Source organism: Cydia fagiglandana, chromosome 1, assembly GCF_963556715.1.
Source record: "Cydia fagiglandana chromosome 1, ilCydFagi1.1, whole genome shotgun sequence".
NCBI classification, from domain to species: Eukaryota; Metazoa; Arthropoda; class Insecta; order Lepidoptera; family Tortricidae; genus Cydia; species Cydia fagiglandana.
In genome coordinates this window covers 10,829,593-10,844,184 of record NC_085932.1, presented here as the reverse complement: position 1 = coordinate 10,844,184, position 14,592 = coordinate 10,829,593, and the positions used below count along the sequence as shown (strand labels likewise).

The window sequence follows — 14,592 nt, the reverse complement described above, 5'->3', positions numbered from 1 at the left end:
AGCATTAGAAATTAGGTAAACAATCTTGATGTGTCTTTTAATTGAAAAACACATTTTAAAAATAAGTTACGGCAAATATGTAACAATTATGAATCTAATACGATCACTTATATTCTTCTGCTTTCATAAGTAATAGTTATTGATTTTTAAAAAGAGCGTTTTTCAATTAAAAGACATGCCAAGATCGCTTACCTTGTTGCAAGTTCATTCTAATGCTAAAAAAAACGAACTATAGGGTGAAAATTCAACATAAATCAATGTGATATTGTGTATGATATTATGCTAACGGTGAAGCAACTTTTTGAAAAAGTTTGTTTTTGATATATAATTATTTATTAATGCATTTATTTAATGTAATTACTTAACCAATAGTTAACGTTTACACCAATGAAATTGCAACGAGAGTATTGTATTTTATATTAAATTTTAATAATTTATTTATCAATCTAGTTGTAATTTTTTCTCTTAATTATTAAACATGACTAATGTACTTAAATAGGAAATTATGGGCGTATTCTTAAAGTTTATATGCTCATTATTAATGAATTTTGTACTTAAAACTTATATCCGAAAACCAAATGTTGGTCTTATATGTATAGGGTTGGTGAAATAATAAATACCATTTATCTTATTTTTACTTTATATTTCAAAGATTATATTATATAGGAAAAATAAATGCGATTTCGGTCACATTAATACAAAATTACGTATAAAAAACCTTCGTTTCTATTGAGATTCCCATTTTCTAAGCATTTGTAGCAACAATAGATTACGATTAGTATAGAAAAAACATGTTTTACAAGAATATTGTCACTATCCCTCGTAGTTCTTAATTCTATTGATGCTGCATATGTAATTTGTACGAATGTTGTACGAACTTTACACTAAAGAATATATTTTGTACTACATATAATAATAATATTAAACACGAATGCATTACTTTAGATAATAAATAGAAAACTATAAATCTAATTCAAACAGTAGGTATATTTTATTTACACAATATTTACATAAAATTACGTTAACTTTTCAGTCTTCAAAATTCGTTGAAAGTGTCATATTTGCCCAACAACAACAAAATGAGCAATATATTTAGTAGAGCACATTGCAATTAGAAACAGTTACCTACTTCTCATTTGAGTCTTAAGTTTTTACAATACAAGTACCTTTTCACGTGATCTTAGAGCGGCAGGGAGTCAAATATACCTACTGTAACAAAACATATATTTTCTGTTTGATTTACACAAAATAGGCAAGTTTTTAGAAATCGAATTATGTGGGCGACCCAACTCTATTTCTTTCGAGTTCAATGTAGGTGCGATCATAAATAATGAAGTCTATGCGTTCTGATTGCAGTGAATTTCAACTGATTTCGACAACTCAGTACCCATTAATCTATATTTTAGAAGGCAAACCGAAGATAATATGTATGTATTCTGGTTGGTTGTCGTAATACTTGGAATGTAACTACACAATATTTATTTGTTTATTTGTGTATGTATGTATTTAGCTTATTTATGTGAGCTAGTATGTATTTTTGTAAATGCAATATGCATATTTAGTAAAGAGTTAGTTGAAAAGAAAGGTGTCGACACGCGTTACATAACGACGACCAAAAACGATTGTATGGGAGCTACATACCAACGACTGTAATGATCACAATCGTATCTACAAGGTGGACGTGTGAATCAACCATCTTGCTGTACAGAAAACAATTAGATTTGTAACAATGTGGCGCAAAGCCTCTATGTCGTGCTTCTTCTTCAGTCGGTCCCTCAATACTGAGGATCGTGACATCATATCCTTCTGCTGAAGACCAGGTTCCTAAATAGGGTTCTGTTCCCCGCCATGCGCATGGCCTCGTGCAGTTTTAATTGCATAGGTGCCGTAATTTGAGCACACCATCTAGTAGGAGGAGGGCCCTGAGGTCTCGTGCCTTCAACTTTGCCCGTCATTATTACTCGTGCTATGGAAACTATAAAAAAACAATTTGGTATTCTTAAAGCGGAGCGTCAGTACAAAGTATGTCCAGCAGCATCGCGTGGGCTCAATGGGTTGGTCTGTTTTGGGCGGCTAAGGGGCGAGGTACCCTCCACGACACAACAGGCTCGTGTCATCCGCCATGCTAGGTGTGCGTGGCGGATATGTTCATGTACATGTGCGCGCCGTCGCGGTCGTCGCAGCGGCCGGCGGGGGCGGGGCGGTCGCGCGGGAAGTTCATGCGGAGGTGCGTGCTGCTGGTGTCCGAGTCGCAGTCCAAGCGCTCCCGGGACGCTGACGTTTCGCGCTCCACTATTGTGGCCATGTGACCTCTGAAAGGTAACATGTTACTTCAGTATCGACAGTACTTTCATTGATGTATTTATAATTAACTAGCTTATGCCTGCGCCATTATCTCCGTGGAATAATGATGATTGTTGATAAAAACTAAATTAAGTAATTCACTGGCCTCGAACAATCTCTATACCAAATTTCATCTAAATCGGTTCAGCGGTTTAAGCGTGAAGAGGTCAGAGAGGACAGACAGAAATTATACTTTCGCATTTTATAATATTACTTATTGATTAGTGTTGCGAATTAAACTCCGGTCGAGTCGTAAATACTCGAGGCTTCAACCTTCTGTAGCACTATGAAAGCTAATTTCTGCGAGTCTGCCGAGGCCGAACTCATAATGCAATTGGAAATTAACGTTTATTTGCACAAGGAATCAAGAGATACGTCGTTAATCATTATCACTAAGGCCTACTTGCACCATTCCACTAACCCGGGGTTAAGCAGTTAAACCGTTTACCTAGTGTCAAATTGTATGGGTAACCATGGCGACTCCAGGTTTAACCGGTTAACCCCGGGTTAGTGGGATGGTGCAAGTGGGCCTAATGCACTTAACGTAAACATTAGGTATGCCATACCCAAATCTCATTTTCTAAAATATAATCCAAGATTTTATTTTATACTTCAAATTATGTTTTGACTCATCCAAGCGTCGTTACGGCACTTGACTAAACTTTAATGCAACCAAGTAACGTACCTTGTCTGATCGTGTTTAGGGTGGCCGAATGTGGTGAACTGCGGGCAGCCGTTGAGGGGGCGCGGCGGCGGCGGGATCAGGTAGTCGTCGAGGCGGCTGTCGTGCTCGCTCGCCGAGTGCATCGTCAGGGTACTGGACGAAATCTGGACAAGTCCAAGTTATGGGTAAGTTCTTTATTCTACAATCAATTCATCATTCTTCTTAGATATTATAGGCTTTACGTAGCTAAAACTAACCCAAAAATATTCTAAGCGTTAAATCACTACAACGGCTAACACTAGGATAATGTACAATACTTCATAATTTGTACGTTGGTACAGTCACCTGCAATAATATGTTGCTCTTCGAAGGCCGCAAAAATATGTGACACGCTCTTATGGCTCCACGAATAAGATCGTGTCAGATATTTTTGCGGCCTTCATTGTGTAAAATATAATTGTAGGTAGGTAGTAGGACTGTACTAGAACTAGCCACGTTCACGGATTTAGAATTTTAGACGTACATGTGATTATTATGATATAAAAATGAACTTACAATAGACCTCGCTTTGTCATCTTGTTCTGACTGAACACTGTTGGTCTCCGCTACGCTACCTCCGCTGACGGTGCTCAGGCGCCCAGATGATGATGAACCTTCACAAAAATATTAAACAATATTTAGTTAAGAGCTCGAATATTTTCTGTCATTCAGAAAAAAATATTTCGTATAAGACATAAGTCATATAACCAAAGGTACTCACTGTCGCTTAAGCTGCTATTAGGGCGCGTACTTCCTTTCCTTTTTTCAACGGATCCATTTTGGTCGTGATCTGTAAAAAATACTTATCTCTTTATTGTATACAACACAGGTTTGCAAAAATGAATTAGAGTAATGGAAGTACAAAGGCGAAGTTATCCCCTTATATTAATAGTTAATTAGAATGAAAAGACAAAAAAAGAAAGATCTCAAAGGGTGAGCATATTTATTTAGTAACTTACGTTTTTTGCCTTTGGAGAAAATTTTCTTTACCCTCTCGAACGGGGTTGGCCTTTTCAAATTGTCCTTAATTCTTTGTTGGATCTTGTCGTACTCCTCACGCATTTTGTTGAGCTGCTCCTGTTTCTCTTTTAAGGATTGCTGCGTCTCATTCCGGTTCTTCCATTCCATAACCAGTTTTTCGACTTCAGAAATAGAGAATACATTGTTCTTGAAATCGTTTATAATTTCCGCTAACTCGTCTTGTCCATTTAACGGGAACATTTCTTTCCCTGATTTAGCGCTACACCTATCTTTGGCATTCAAATTTATTTGGCTTATGTCACTGGTGGGTGTTTCTATGTTAAAGTTTTTGGATTCTTCGGTGGGTGAGTAAAGGAAAACGTCGGACTGCTGAGGCATGAGCCGGGAGCTGTTGGCATACAAGTTGTTAGGTCTGAATTTGGGGCTCTCCACTTTGATGTTGGACGGCTGAACGAGGTAGTCGTGCTCTATCGCCTGCTGGATCCTGCCGGCGGTGTCATCGTGGAAGGGTATGTCGTTTTGGTAAAGTTGCTCTTTCATCTTTGGTATTTTCAGGACGGGTCGTTTCTTTTTGCTTTCGTTAATTTTGTCTAAATTGTCCTCCAGGGTTTGAGTGCATGCCTCGCTGAAGGGGTCGGTGGCTGGCTCTTCCACAGCTTTCGCTTCGAGGCTCGTGGGAGAGTCGACAGTGTCGCATGTTTCTACAATTCGTAACTCTTCATCGTGTTTAATTTCTTTTTGGTCTTCGTCTTTGTCGCTTTCAGTCATATTTTTCAAATAGTAATACATATTGGAGAACTCGTTTATTTTCTAAAACAAATGGATTACCATTAGACCATTACACATTTTAAATAAATTGTAAAAAAAATTAATCATTATCAATTTAGTTATTTGGTTGAATATTAATTATTAGATTTTCTATATCTACAATATTATCGTAGTTGGTAGATGAACCTTAAAAATAGGACGAAGAATTCTAACAAAGAGTGGCTCCATGTGTATTTTCAATATTTTCTGTTGCTCATTGTCGTGATTATATAATCACGACAATGAGCAACAGAAAATATTTAAATAAAAATGTTGAGGAAAGTGGGTGTTACCATATGGTCAGCCAGCACTTCGGCTAGCCTGGTGTGGTGGTAGTCGCGCGCCAGGTCGGCGGGCGTGCGCTGGCGCACGTTGCGCAGCGCCACGGCCGCGCCGCCGCCCGGGCACTCCAGCAGCTGCCAGCACAGCCGCTCCAGCCCGAAGCGCGCCGCCCAGTGCAGTAGGGTGGGGTATTCTTCGCCGCCTGACGACAAATTCGTGATTTGTAAGGCTCATTATTGGAACATCTCTTGAAAATTAGAAATTCGCAGTCTTTTTCATTAAAAACTGGCAATTCTCTGATAGATAAAACTAATCGAGTGCAGCCGTTCAGCTAATTTTAACGAATGGTCGGTAACGGTATATTGTGGCCGGCAACGTGCACGGAAATTTAAAAGCGACCGCGTAGGATTTCCTACGTTTATAGGTCCTCTGCTTTATCAGAATGGTAAAACGTGCCGTTACCGTGGACGTTCATGGTAAAGTATAAAAGCGAATAAGTTACGTTAGTTAGTTACGTGGATCGTTACCTTATTTTGAATACGTTAAAATTATTTCTTATAAGTAGATAGGTACTTACTTGATACATCAGCCTTTGGGTTAAACTGCTCATTAGAAACGAGCAAGTTGAAGTGTGGAGGAATGTTCTTCTGGAATGCGCTGAGCATCCAACTGTCGAGTTGCTCTTTACTCGTTGTTTTAAAACCTAAAGTCTGAAATAAAGAGGTAAATTGAGATTGCAAAAGATCTCTAATAAAACATTTAGGTAGGCAAACTGATATTTAACTTAGATATAGTGTTACCTGGCACATAAATTCCAATGGATGATCTGACGCCCTCAGTAACTGGTCTAACTCTCTAAGTCGACTTTCGCATTTGATTTGCCTCCTTCCCAACGGCTGGCCGTTTTTGCTGACTCTAACCCATACGAGCATAGATACATCCAGGCACGATTCTGTAAGCAAACAACGAGATTATAACATTGAAAATAGTTTTAAGTGTGAATTGTTATAAATTGCGGTTTATTTATTAATTTTTTTGACGTTATTCTGTTACCTTTTAATTGTTAGTACCTACCTGGAATATCAAATTGTAGCGTATAAGGATTCCGCTTCTTAAACGTCGGTATGTGGATGGCTTCCCCTTTCTTGTCTACGATTATCTTGATACTGTCCTCTTCTCTGATTGGATCGTTGAGTAGTGCTATGACTCGACTATGTCCCTGAATAAAGAAATTGTGTTATTGTAGCGTTCTTTGAAAATATAGGTATATGTTTGTGAATAAATTACCTATATAAAACGTTCCACGTTACGTATTTCATAAACGCCAATTATTTGATGCAGTTTTGATCGAATTCTCAGAGGCATTAAAATAATTGTTTTAAAAAGCTCTTTTCTTCTCCATATCTTTTTTTCTACTACATATATTCATCAGAGCGCTAAATAGTAGGTATTTAGTTGGTATGACCGAGTGCTCTGGGAACTGCTGTATTCTTAGCACGTTTTCTTTTTTGATTATGTAGATATTGTTCTAGGTATCATACTTCAATTCCGTTTAACAATACAAATTTCTTACAATTTTGACTTTCTTCGGCACGATAGAGAAGCTGGTGCGGTCGGTGGCGGTGTCCTTGCAGTCCTTGGTGCGCAGGATGCCCACCGCGGCCGTGAGGAACGTGTCCACGAACGACGTGTCCTTCTCGCGCACCGACATCATCTGCCACTGCTCTATCGTCGGGTAGTCTGCGTAATCATCAATCATTTGAATGGTTTTGTAAAGATTTAGGTTAAAATAATCATTTCATGCGGTTGTCTGTATAGCGAGGCTCTTCTTCATCATGCTATTTTACCACAAAGGAACCATAGGGTAGGCCACATTGGTATTATGCAAAAGTGATGAAGTAATATTAAAGCATCCCCCGTTGTGAGATTGCAATCCTTTTTTTTAACGTTGGGGAAATGCGATTACGCATGCCACCTGGTCCGGCGGAACCAGGGGGGATGACGGACTAACCAGAGGAGGACTATCGTCTAAAACCACCAACGAGTGCCGACTCCGCCATACATAGATGGGGTGCTGCAGGGTCGCTATCAGCATTCGACCGCGTGCGTGAGATTGCAATCCTACCTACAGTTTGTAACATGTCACTACGAACGAACGTTTGGATTTCGATTGGCACTTTCTTACCTTCACAGTTATTCGCAATAACTTGATTCTTTTCGACACCTAGCAGCATTACTAGCACCTTGTCGACTTTGAACATCGCCTCCATGTTGCTCTCAGCCCTCAGGTCCGACATCTTGGTGGCGAGGTTCGGGCACAGGATAACTATCTGAAGCTGGGATTTTGAAAGCTTCTCTATTTTCTCTTGTGAGTCGCTGGCCATTAGTTCCTCCACAGTTATAGGCGTCACTCTAAAAGGTAAATAAAAATTTGTCCGTCAAAAGTTTAAGTAGGTACCTACTCTAAACGATTTAATGGAAAGGTTTATTTTATTTGAATGTTAAGTGAATCTATAACCTGTAACTAAACGTTATGACGGAATTTAATTACTATAGGTATGCCTTGGCATGTTAAATAGAGTAGAATATTAGGTAAAGTCAACAATATGAATAAATAGGTACTACAAAGTATATTTATTATTTATCCCTTAGGTGCTTTAAGCTGAGTGCCGGGAAAAACATCGGCGAAATTACATTGTAGAGCTTTTGCGAACTTTAGTAGAAGCTTTTCAAGATAACTTCTTTAGCAAGAAAATTCTAACCCTACATTGAAAACATAGGATAAAGAAACATCAAACGACACACTGACATAAAGTTTATTAGGCCAAAAGAGTCCTTTTGGCTCGTTTACAACATTTGAAGGCGTATGATTTGGCGTGTCCCAAACCTATACCTAATATACTGTACATATTCCTATTATTTGTAGTTTCACAGGGAGGAAGGGGAGAAGGGTACAGAAGTAGCTCACGGGCGGGTTGTATTATAAATCAATCGATAGGTAAATGGGAAAACACCCACCTGTAGTGATGGCGGGCCCTTTGTGACATGATCTTGTCGAAGCTTGCTACTAGGTAGTCTGACCAGAGGGCGCTCTCAGGCGAGCCCGAACTCCACAGGATCGCAATGTCTTCCATCTCTGTAACATTTTTAAAATTAACATCTTTTCAAACAAATATAAAGGTATAAAGAAAATTCAATCAAGTCACAAATAATTTTTGAAATTATCGAAAAAGTGTTATCCGTGATGAACCTCATTTATATTCATGTTTACCTACTCTTACGAATAGGTAGTCAGGTACTTAATATTTATTATATATAACTATATATTTATTCAATAAAACAGGCTACAATATATCCTGTTGCCACATATGTAAATGTGCACTTATAGAGTCCATGTTGGAATATCATATTTCCCGCCACAATCTGACGATTGAACTGTCGTAACTCAATAACGTCTTGGTCAAATTGGAATAAAATAAGGCTGAAAGGAAGTGTTGTATGGGGATAATGGATAATATGAACGGAGTCGTTCACTCCGTATCGCCGGGTCACAGCACCAAGTTCAAGTCACCGAAATTAACTCCATTTAAACATTTCGTTTGATAGCATAAATATTTACGTAGAACTAGCTTTTTGTTAAATATACTAGCTATGTACCCGGGCCTTACGCTATCTGCATCCAGGGAGTTTAAACAAACGTTTGGCATCCGTAAAATAATCAATACTTACAGCAACTCAATGACCCACTTGAAATCAATTAATTGAACAGAAGCATCGATTCATTAGCATAATGGCATCAATACATTTCTGCTATCTCCGCGTGCAAGATTGAATGCGCTTGGTTCACAGTAGACATAAAAGAAAGATAAAAAATAACATTGTTGTCGTGACAAAACTAGGTAGGTACAATAGATCCGTTACTTATCCGTAACAAGTTTTATTGGTGTAAAAAGAACCTGCAACTACTTCAACTTATAAGGCATTGTCCTAAAAACACACTCCCATATCCCTGCATGAATGAAAACATACGTTGGCCGTTAACATTTTTATTGCATCCAAGCTCCGCGCATACGCATCGACTGCTTACAAAATATGCTATGCACCGCGCGCGCCGGAAACCCATTCGGATTTATACTTGCCCACCTCTGCCGCCAAATGCAGACGAGACTAAATGTAATATCCGTTTCCTAAATAGACAAACGTCTATCAGCGTCGCCCGGAATAACTAACGCGCGATGCCCGACATGCGAACAAGCCTGGATAACTTGAAACACGTGGCGAAATAGCTTCGCTTCGGTTGGAATGCGGGGATAGTGCAGTACTTAATGCACCCATTATCATAATTCTCGATTTGTGGCTAACGCACATCCCAAAAGCTCTTTTGAGCTTTGTCCAGTACATTTAAAATGGATTCATTAAAATACGTACTTATTAACTTAAATAATTAAGGGAACTTTAGCTCATCGATAAATGTTAAGTTTGTGCATCTTACGTAGGCGAACAACGCGCGAAGGCGCGGCGAAAGCGGCCGCCGCCGCGCCGCGCCGCGCCGCGCCGCCTGACATTCGCGTGCAAATCGCGCCGCACCGCGTTCGCAACGAGATCGCTTACGTAGGACACTTCTATGGGCATCAAAGGATTGATTTCGCCGCGCTGCGTTCGCGCGTTGTTCGCCTACGTAAGACGTAGCGTTATTTGAAAGACATAGGTAGATTGTAGGTGCTTAAAGAAATATGTCCAACACTTAAGAGCTACTTATGAAAAATACTGAACAAAATATGAGAAAAGGGTAGGTAGTTGAATTTCCAGAAACAATAAGTCCAAAGTATTTCATACAAGCCAAGCATATATATGAACAGTTCATACGCTTGGCTTGTATGAAATATTACTCTTAATGTTCTGAACTAAAACCTCATTGCACCGTGCTACATGAGGTGCACTTCAGATTATTTTTACCCGCACTCGGCAAGAAGGATATTGCGCAAAGCTCTTCAAAGTAGAGCAGAGCAAAGGTACAGGGGCTGTACCATTTCGGGCATAAAATCTGTTGTGGCTTAAACTTCCAGCTCATTGGCCGCTACGTTTGATGTGTGAAGTGAAATATTGCAGTTTCCTAATAACTGTTTTCATGTGGCAGGTAGCTTTTTGATCTAATGTTTTCACAAGTGTTTGAAATACAAGCCATGTAGGTTTATTTTCACTCTTATTTACGGTTTCGCTTCTCTAAATGTTAACAAAATTTTACTTATTATCAAGTTTATTAGAAACTAACACATCGCGGGTACAAAAGTGACAAAAGTACCTACGAAAACTCGTAAATACTAACCTAAATATGTTTTATATGTCTTATACTAAAGTTAAAAACTTACGAGACTTGAGTAAATAAGTACTTGCACTACCATCTTCGTTCCAATTGTTTTGAATCACACATAGGTACGCAGGTAATTTTCATTTGTACTGCATATAATTTGTATGGCGTACCGAACTATTTGAATACTTTGGATGCTACCTACCATACGACGCTGACTGTACCTACTCTTTATGGAGTCGATATTCGTCTTAACACAGTCACATAGTAAAACAGTAAACACGCATTAGTTAATATAGCTTCGCTTAAAACAATGTACGTATTTAGTAAGCATTAGGATGTGACCCATTTAAGTTGATGAGGTTCTAGGAACAGGGAGGAAGCAGCTCATAGAACTCCAGTAAAACTTTATGTTATCCTCTTTACTGTTTAGCTGGTTAAGTAATTGCATTTATTAGGAAATTCTTTATACATTAAGTATTTATTATGGTAGTTAAAAGTTATTTACTGAATGAATTGACGCTTTAAGACGGGATTGTAGTTTAGGTTCCGTTTATAATAGGTATGTGAAACCAGGGGGCCTACCGCGGTACCGAGAATAACATAAACTTGATATCGTTATCTGTTTCTCAATCGATCGAATAACCAAGAGCGATAGAGAGGCAGGTAATTATTTTCGACTTTTCGATGTTAGTGGTAGGGTAGGCCCTCAGAACTGGGGGCACGACCGTGTTTACCTAACGCATGCGTCCTTTCGCACTTACAGCCTTAACTAACCAACTAGTAGAATTTCAAGTCTAACGGGCTTTAGCGGGGTCCGCGCGAAGCTAAGACAACAGTCTATACCAGTGGTTCTTAACCTGGGGGTAATTACCCCCGTGGGGGTAAAACTGGTATTTGGCGGGGGTAATAAGCTGACCTAAATATAACAATACAACAAACGTACACGATTTATTTTTATTACCATTGGGAGGAGGGGTAAAATTAGGTTCCCTAGTTAGTCATAGGGGTGACCGGACTGAAAAGGTTAGGAACCACTGGTCTATACAATCATTCGACGTCGACGAGGTGAGGGGGGGAGGGGGCTATGACGCGCACCCGAGCTGCATACATCGCTGTCATCGCCATTGTTAGTAGCTCGGTACACGTCAAAGGCCGTCGGACCTCAGTTACTTTTTACACTGTGCTAATACGCAGAACACGAAGATAAGAGAGAACCTTATGTCACCCATAAAAGCGATTATTCGGGAATATTTTCAGGAAGTTTTCATAAGGTATCGACTGTTGTTCATATTTAGGGCGAACAAATTAATCTGCAGTCTGCCTCGTTAGTGGTAAAGAAACCTGTGATAACAAACAGCAAGTATTGAGTGCGCATCCGAGTGATTAATGTGATGATTCACGACATCAAAATAAACATCCCTTCTTTCCCTGGTTTCTGTAGCCGAGTGTGCTAAATCGCACGATCTGGCGCCGCAGTGTACGGAATAATGATTCATTATGATTTCACGAATTATTTGGGTCACGTTTTTAACGTTAGAGACTTAAGGAGTAGGTATCTTTTATAGAAGCAAGTTTTCTGAAAGCACTTAGTAAAAATGAAATGAATACATTTTTTATAATTTGCTCTGGATTTCATTATTATGCCTGTCTATGTCAAATATGCAAATTATCTTTGTAGTGTATTTATGGTAGGTAGGTACGAAATAATATCGTTACTTTCTAGCACATTCATTGAAGCGGTCAAACCATACTGCTCGACCGAGATGTATATTTATATAAGGTTTAATAGAATTAGAGCTTGTAAAGGTAATAGGTCAGTGTTAGGTAGAGTCAAAGGTTGGCTACTCGTATATACCGACTACGAGATCTGATAACATTTTCCGTAGTAAAAGCTTCACGCTACAGTCGCTACACGGTATGTTTTGGCGGGATGCAATTTAGTTACTCCTGTCGACTCTACCGATTTACTCAGGCAGCGGGTGGTGAGAAATTATTTTATAGGTATATTATGATTGACCACGGTGTGGCTAAAAAGTTTGCCTGTCTGTGGGCGAATGATAAAAGAAACTTAATTAAATGTCTAATTAGCTACCTAACACCAGAAAACCACGACGCAAATAACCGGTTAGTGGTAAGATGCAGCATCGCTTGCTTACCACAAATGAAGCAACTTCGAAGCTTATTGAAAGCACGCGTATGTTTACTACATAGAGATGCCCTGAATAGTGAATTTGGCTGAATACCGAATACCGAATATTCGGCCCGTCTCTCGGCCGAATACCGAATATTCGGCATGACATGCGAACATTTTGAGTCACAATTATTATGAAAATTGTTCGCACAATTCTTGCTGCTAGCTTTAGGTATTTTTATGTTGAATTGAATTAATGAATTTAGTTAGAGTCAATCAACTCAGACTCATGATAAAAATATAATATTTTGTGATCAGTATACGCTAAAAACGTACCTTCGTATTTAACTACTTTTCAAGAATACATTTTAATTATTAAAAATACCTAGTTTTTGGTTATTTTTTATTTTAGGTAGGTGCATCAGATATTCGGTATTCGGCCGAATAGTAGGCACCATTCGGCCGAATACCAAATATTCGGCAAAGTGGCCGAATAGGCCGAATACCGAATAGTTGCCGAATATTCGTGACATCTCTAATGTTTACATTGGATCCCGCGCTATTTTTAATGCTGACAACCGAGTTAATTAGCGAAGTGTTCCAAGTAATTAAGACGGCCATGTCCAAGTGGGGACCTACCTACTTACCTATTAATAAACAACACATGGGTCTAGTACAAGTAGGTAAATTAGTTAACAAAGCTTGATGTTGAAACATTTTAGTGCTTTACTTTACTACAATTGCAGGCGTAAAATCGAAATCTAGTGTTAAAATACCTCTTACATCATTAAGGAAAATATAACAGCCTATTATTATCGTTTATTAAAAATATTCACAACTATCTTTGTGGTAAAAAAAACATAATTTACGCGTGAAATATTTGTCTAGGTACATAATACATAGAGTAGCACTCTTAGGTAAATACCTATTAGTAAATAGGAAGTCAATAAATACACTTATGTGTACAAATCAGCCTTGAATGCGGTCAAAAGCGATAAGTGTCACCCCGCGGCGCCAGGATCACAATCGGTAGTAATAATTTAATATTCTATCTAACGCGATAATGTAGTCACTCGTCGTCGAATAACAATAGGACCGTAGGACATTAGACTTGAGTACCTAAGAGGGCTAAGAGCCTAGGCTAGGCTAGGTTGTTCGAGTACCTAGTGAAAATATCGAGACTTCCAACTCTCGATTTGTTAAATTAATGAGTCATTTGACAAAGTTGCTTCATTTCAAAGGCAGTGTTCGAATTACATTTGAATAAATAAATCTTCCAAAACTTTTTCGTGTCCCCTCTGAGAGAAATTTATTTAATGATCTTATCTAAATTGCAAATTATTTTGCTGAATGCTCAGACGACAAGTAAAATTGATCTGTGTAAAAATCTCCACAAGTGGTGATACTTTATCTTTAGATGATCGTGTCTAAAGGGCTTTTGTTTGGAAATAAAAGTAAAGCTTCACTGTAAAGAAAATGGAGTATTTAAGATATATGTAGGTACCTAAATCTTGTAACACAAAATGCATGGGATATTTAAATACTGGCTCGGTGGTAGCGATTCTGCATGTACCTTTAACTCTTGTTCCTCAGAACATTGACATTCACTACGCGCGTACATTACGGGAGGAGCTTCGATGCATGTAAATTAACCTATGTTTATTCAGGCATGCTACAACCCTGCAAAGGTAATGTGTACCGTGTAACTAATATAAATTTGTTCCCACAACAGACAATAGTCACCTTTATGGCGAACGCGTAGAGTCTAAAGTTGTGAGGGTAAAGAGTAAACATAAGTTAAGATAATTTGGTGAAGACATACGGTGTCTCTTTGACAATGATTTTGGGTCGGTGTGGTACACCTTCGAACTACAAAATTTACACACTTTTCCGACGTGATGGCCTCTCTGCCGACTAAGTAGTCGAAGGAGGGCTGACAAAGGCGGATAGAATTTTACAATTGACTTTTAACTTAGACGACGTACAGGCATTTTACAGAATATAAATCATACAGCGGAACAAAAGCTTTCACAC

General features: G+C 38.7%; 1 protein-coding gene across 3 annotated transcripts in view; it reads right to left on the bottom strand.

The window, feature by feature from the left end:
- Positions 1-622: 622 nt before the first annotated feature.
- The window catches only part of LOC134663744 (phosphoinositide 3-kinase adapter protein 1), a 39,264-nt gene continuing 25,294 nt past the window's right edge, over positions 623-14,592 (bottom strand). For all 3 annotated transcript variants that reach the window (XM_063520231.1, XM_063520223.1, XM_063520238.1), the window contains 12 exons: positions 8,135-8,252; positions 7,302-7,528; positions 6,690-6,856; positions 6,191-6,335; positions 5,917-6,068; positions 5,694-5,826; positions 5,128-5,318; positions 4,006-4,837; positions 3,768-3,836; positions 3,563-3,660; positions 3,029-3,171; positions 623-2,312 (listed from right to left, as the gene is read on the bottom strand). In XM_063520231.1, coding sequence (XP_063376301.1) covers positions 2,126-2,312; positions 3,029-3,171; positions 3,563-3,660; positions 3,768-3,836; positions 4,006-4,837; positions 5,128-5,318; positions 5,694-5,826; positions 5,917-6,068; positions 6,191-6,335; positions 6,690-6,856; positions 7,302-7,528; positions 8,135-8,252 — 2,462 coding nt within the window. In that variant the 3' untranslated portion in view covers positions 623-2,125. The remainder of the gene's footprint in view (positions 2,313-3,028; positions 3,172-3,562; positions 3,661-3,767; positions 3,837-4,005; positions 4,838-5,127; positions 5,319-5,693; positions 5,827-5,916; positions 6,069-6,190; positions 6,336-6,689; positions 6,857-7,301; positions 7,529-8,134; positions 8,253-14,592) is intronic.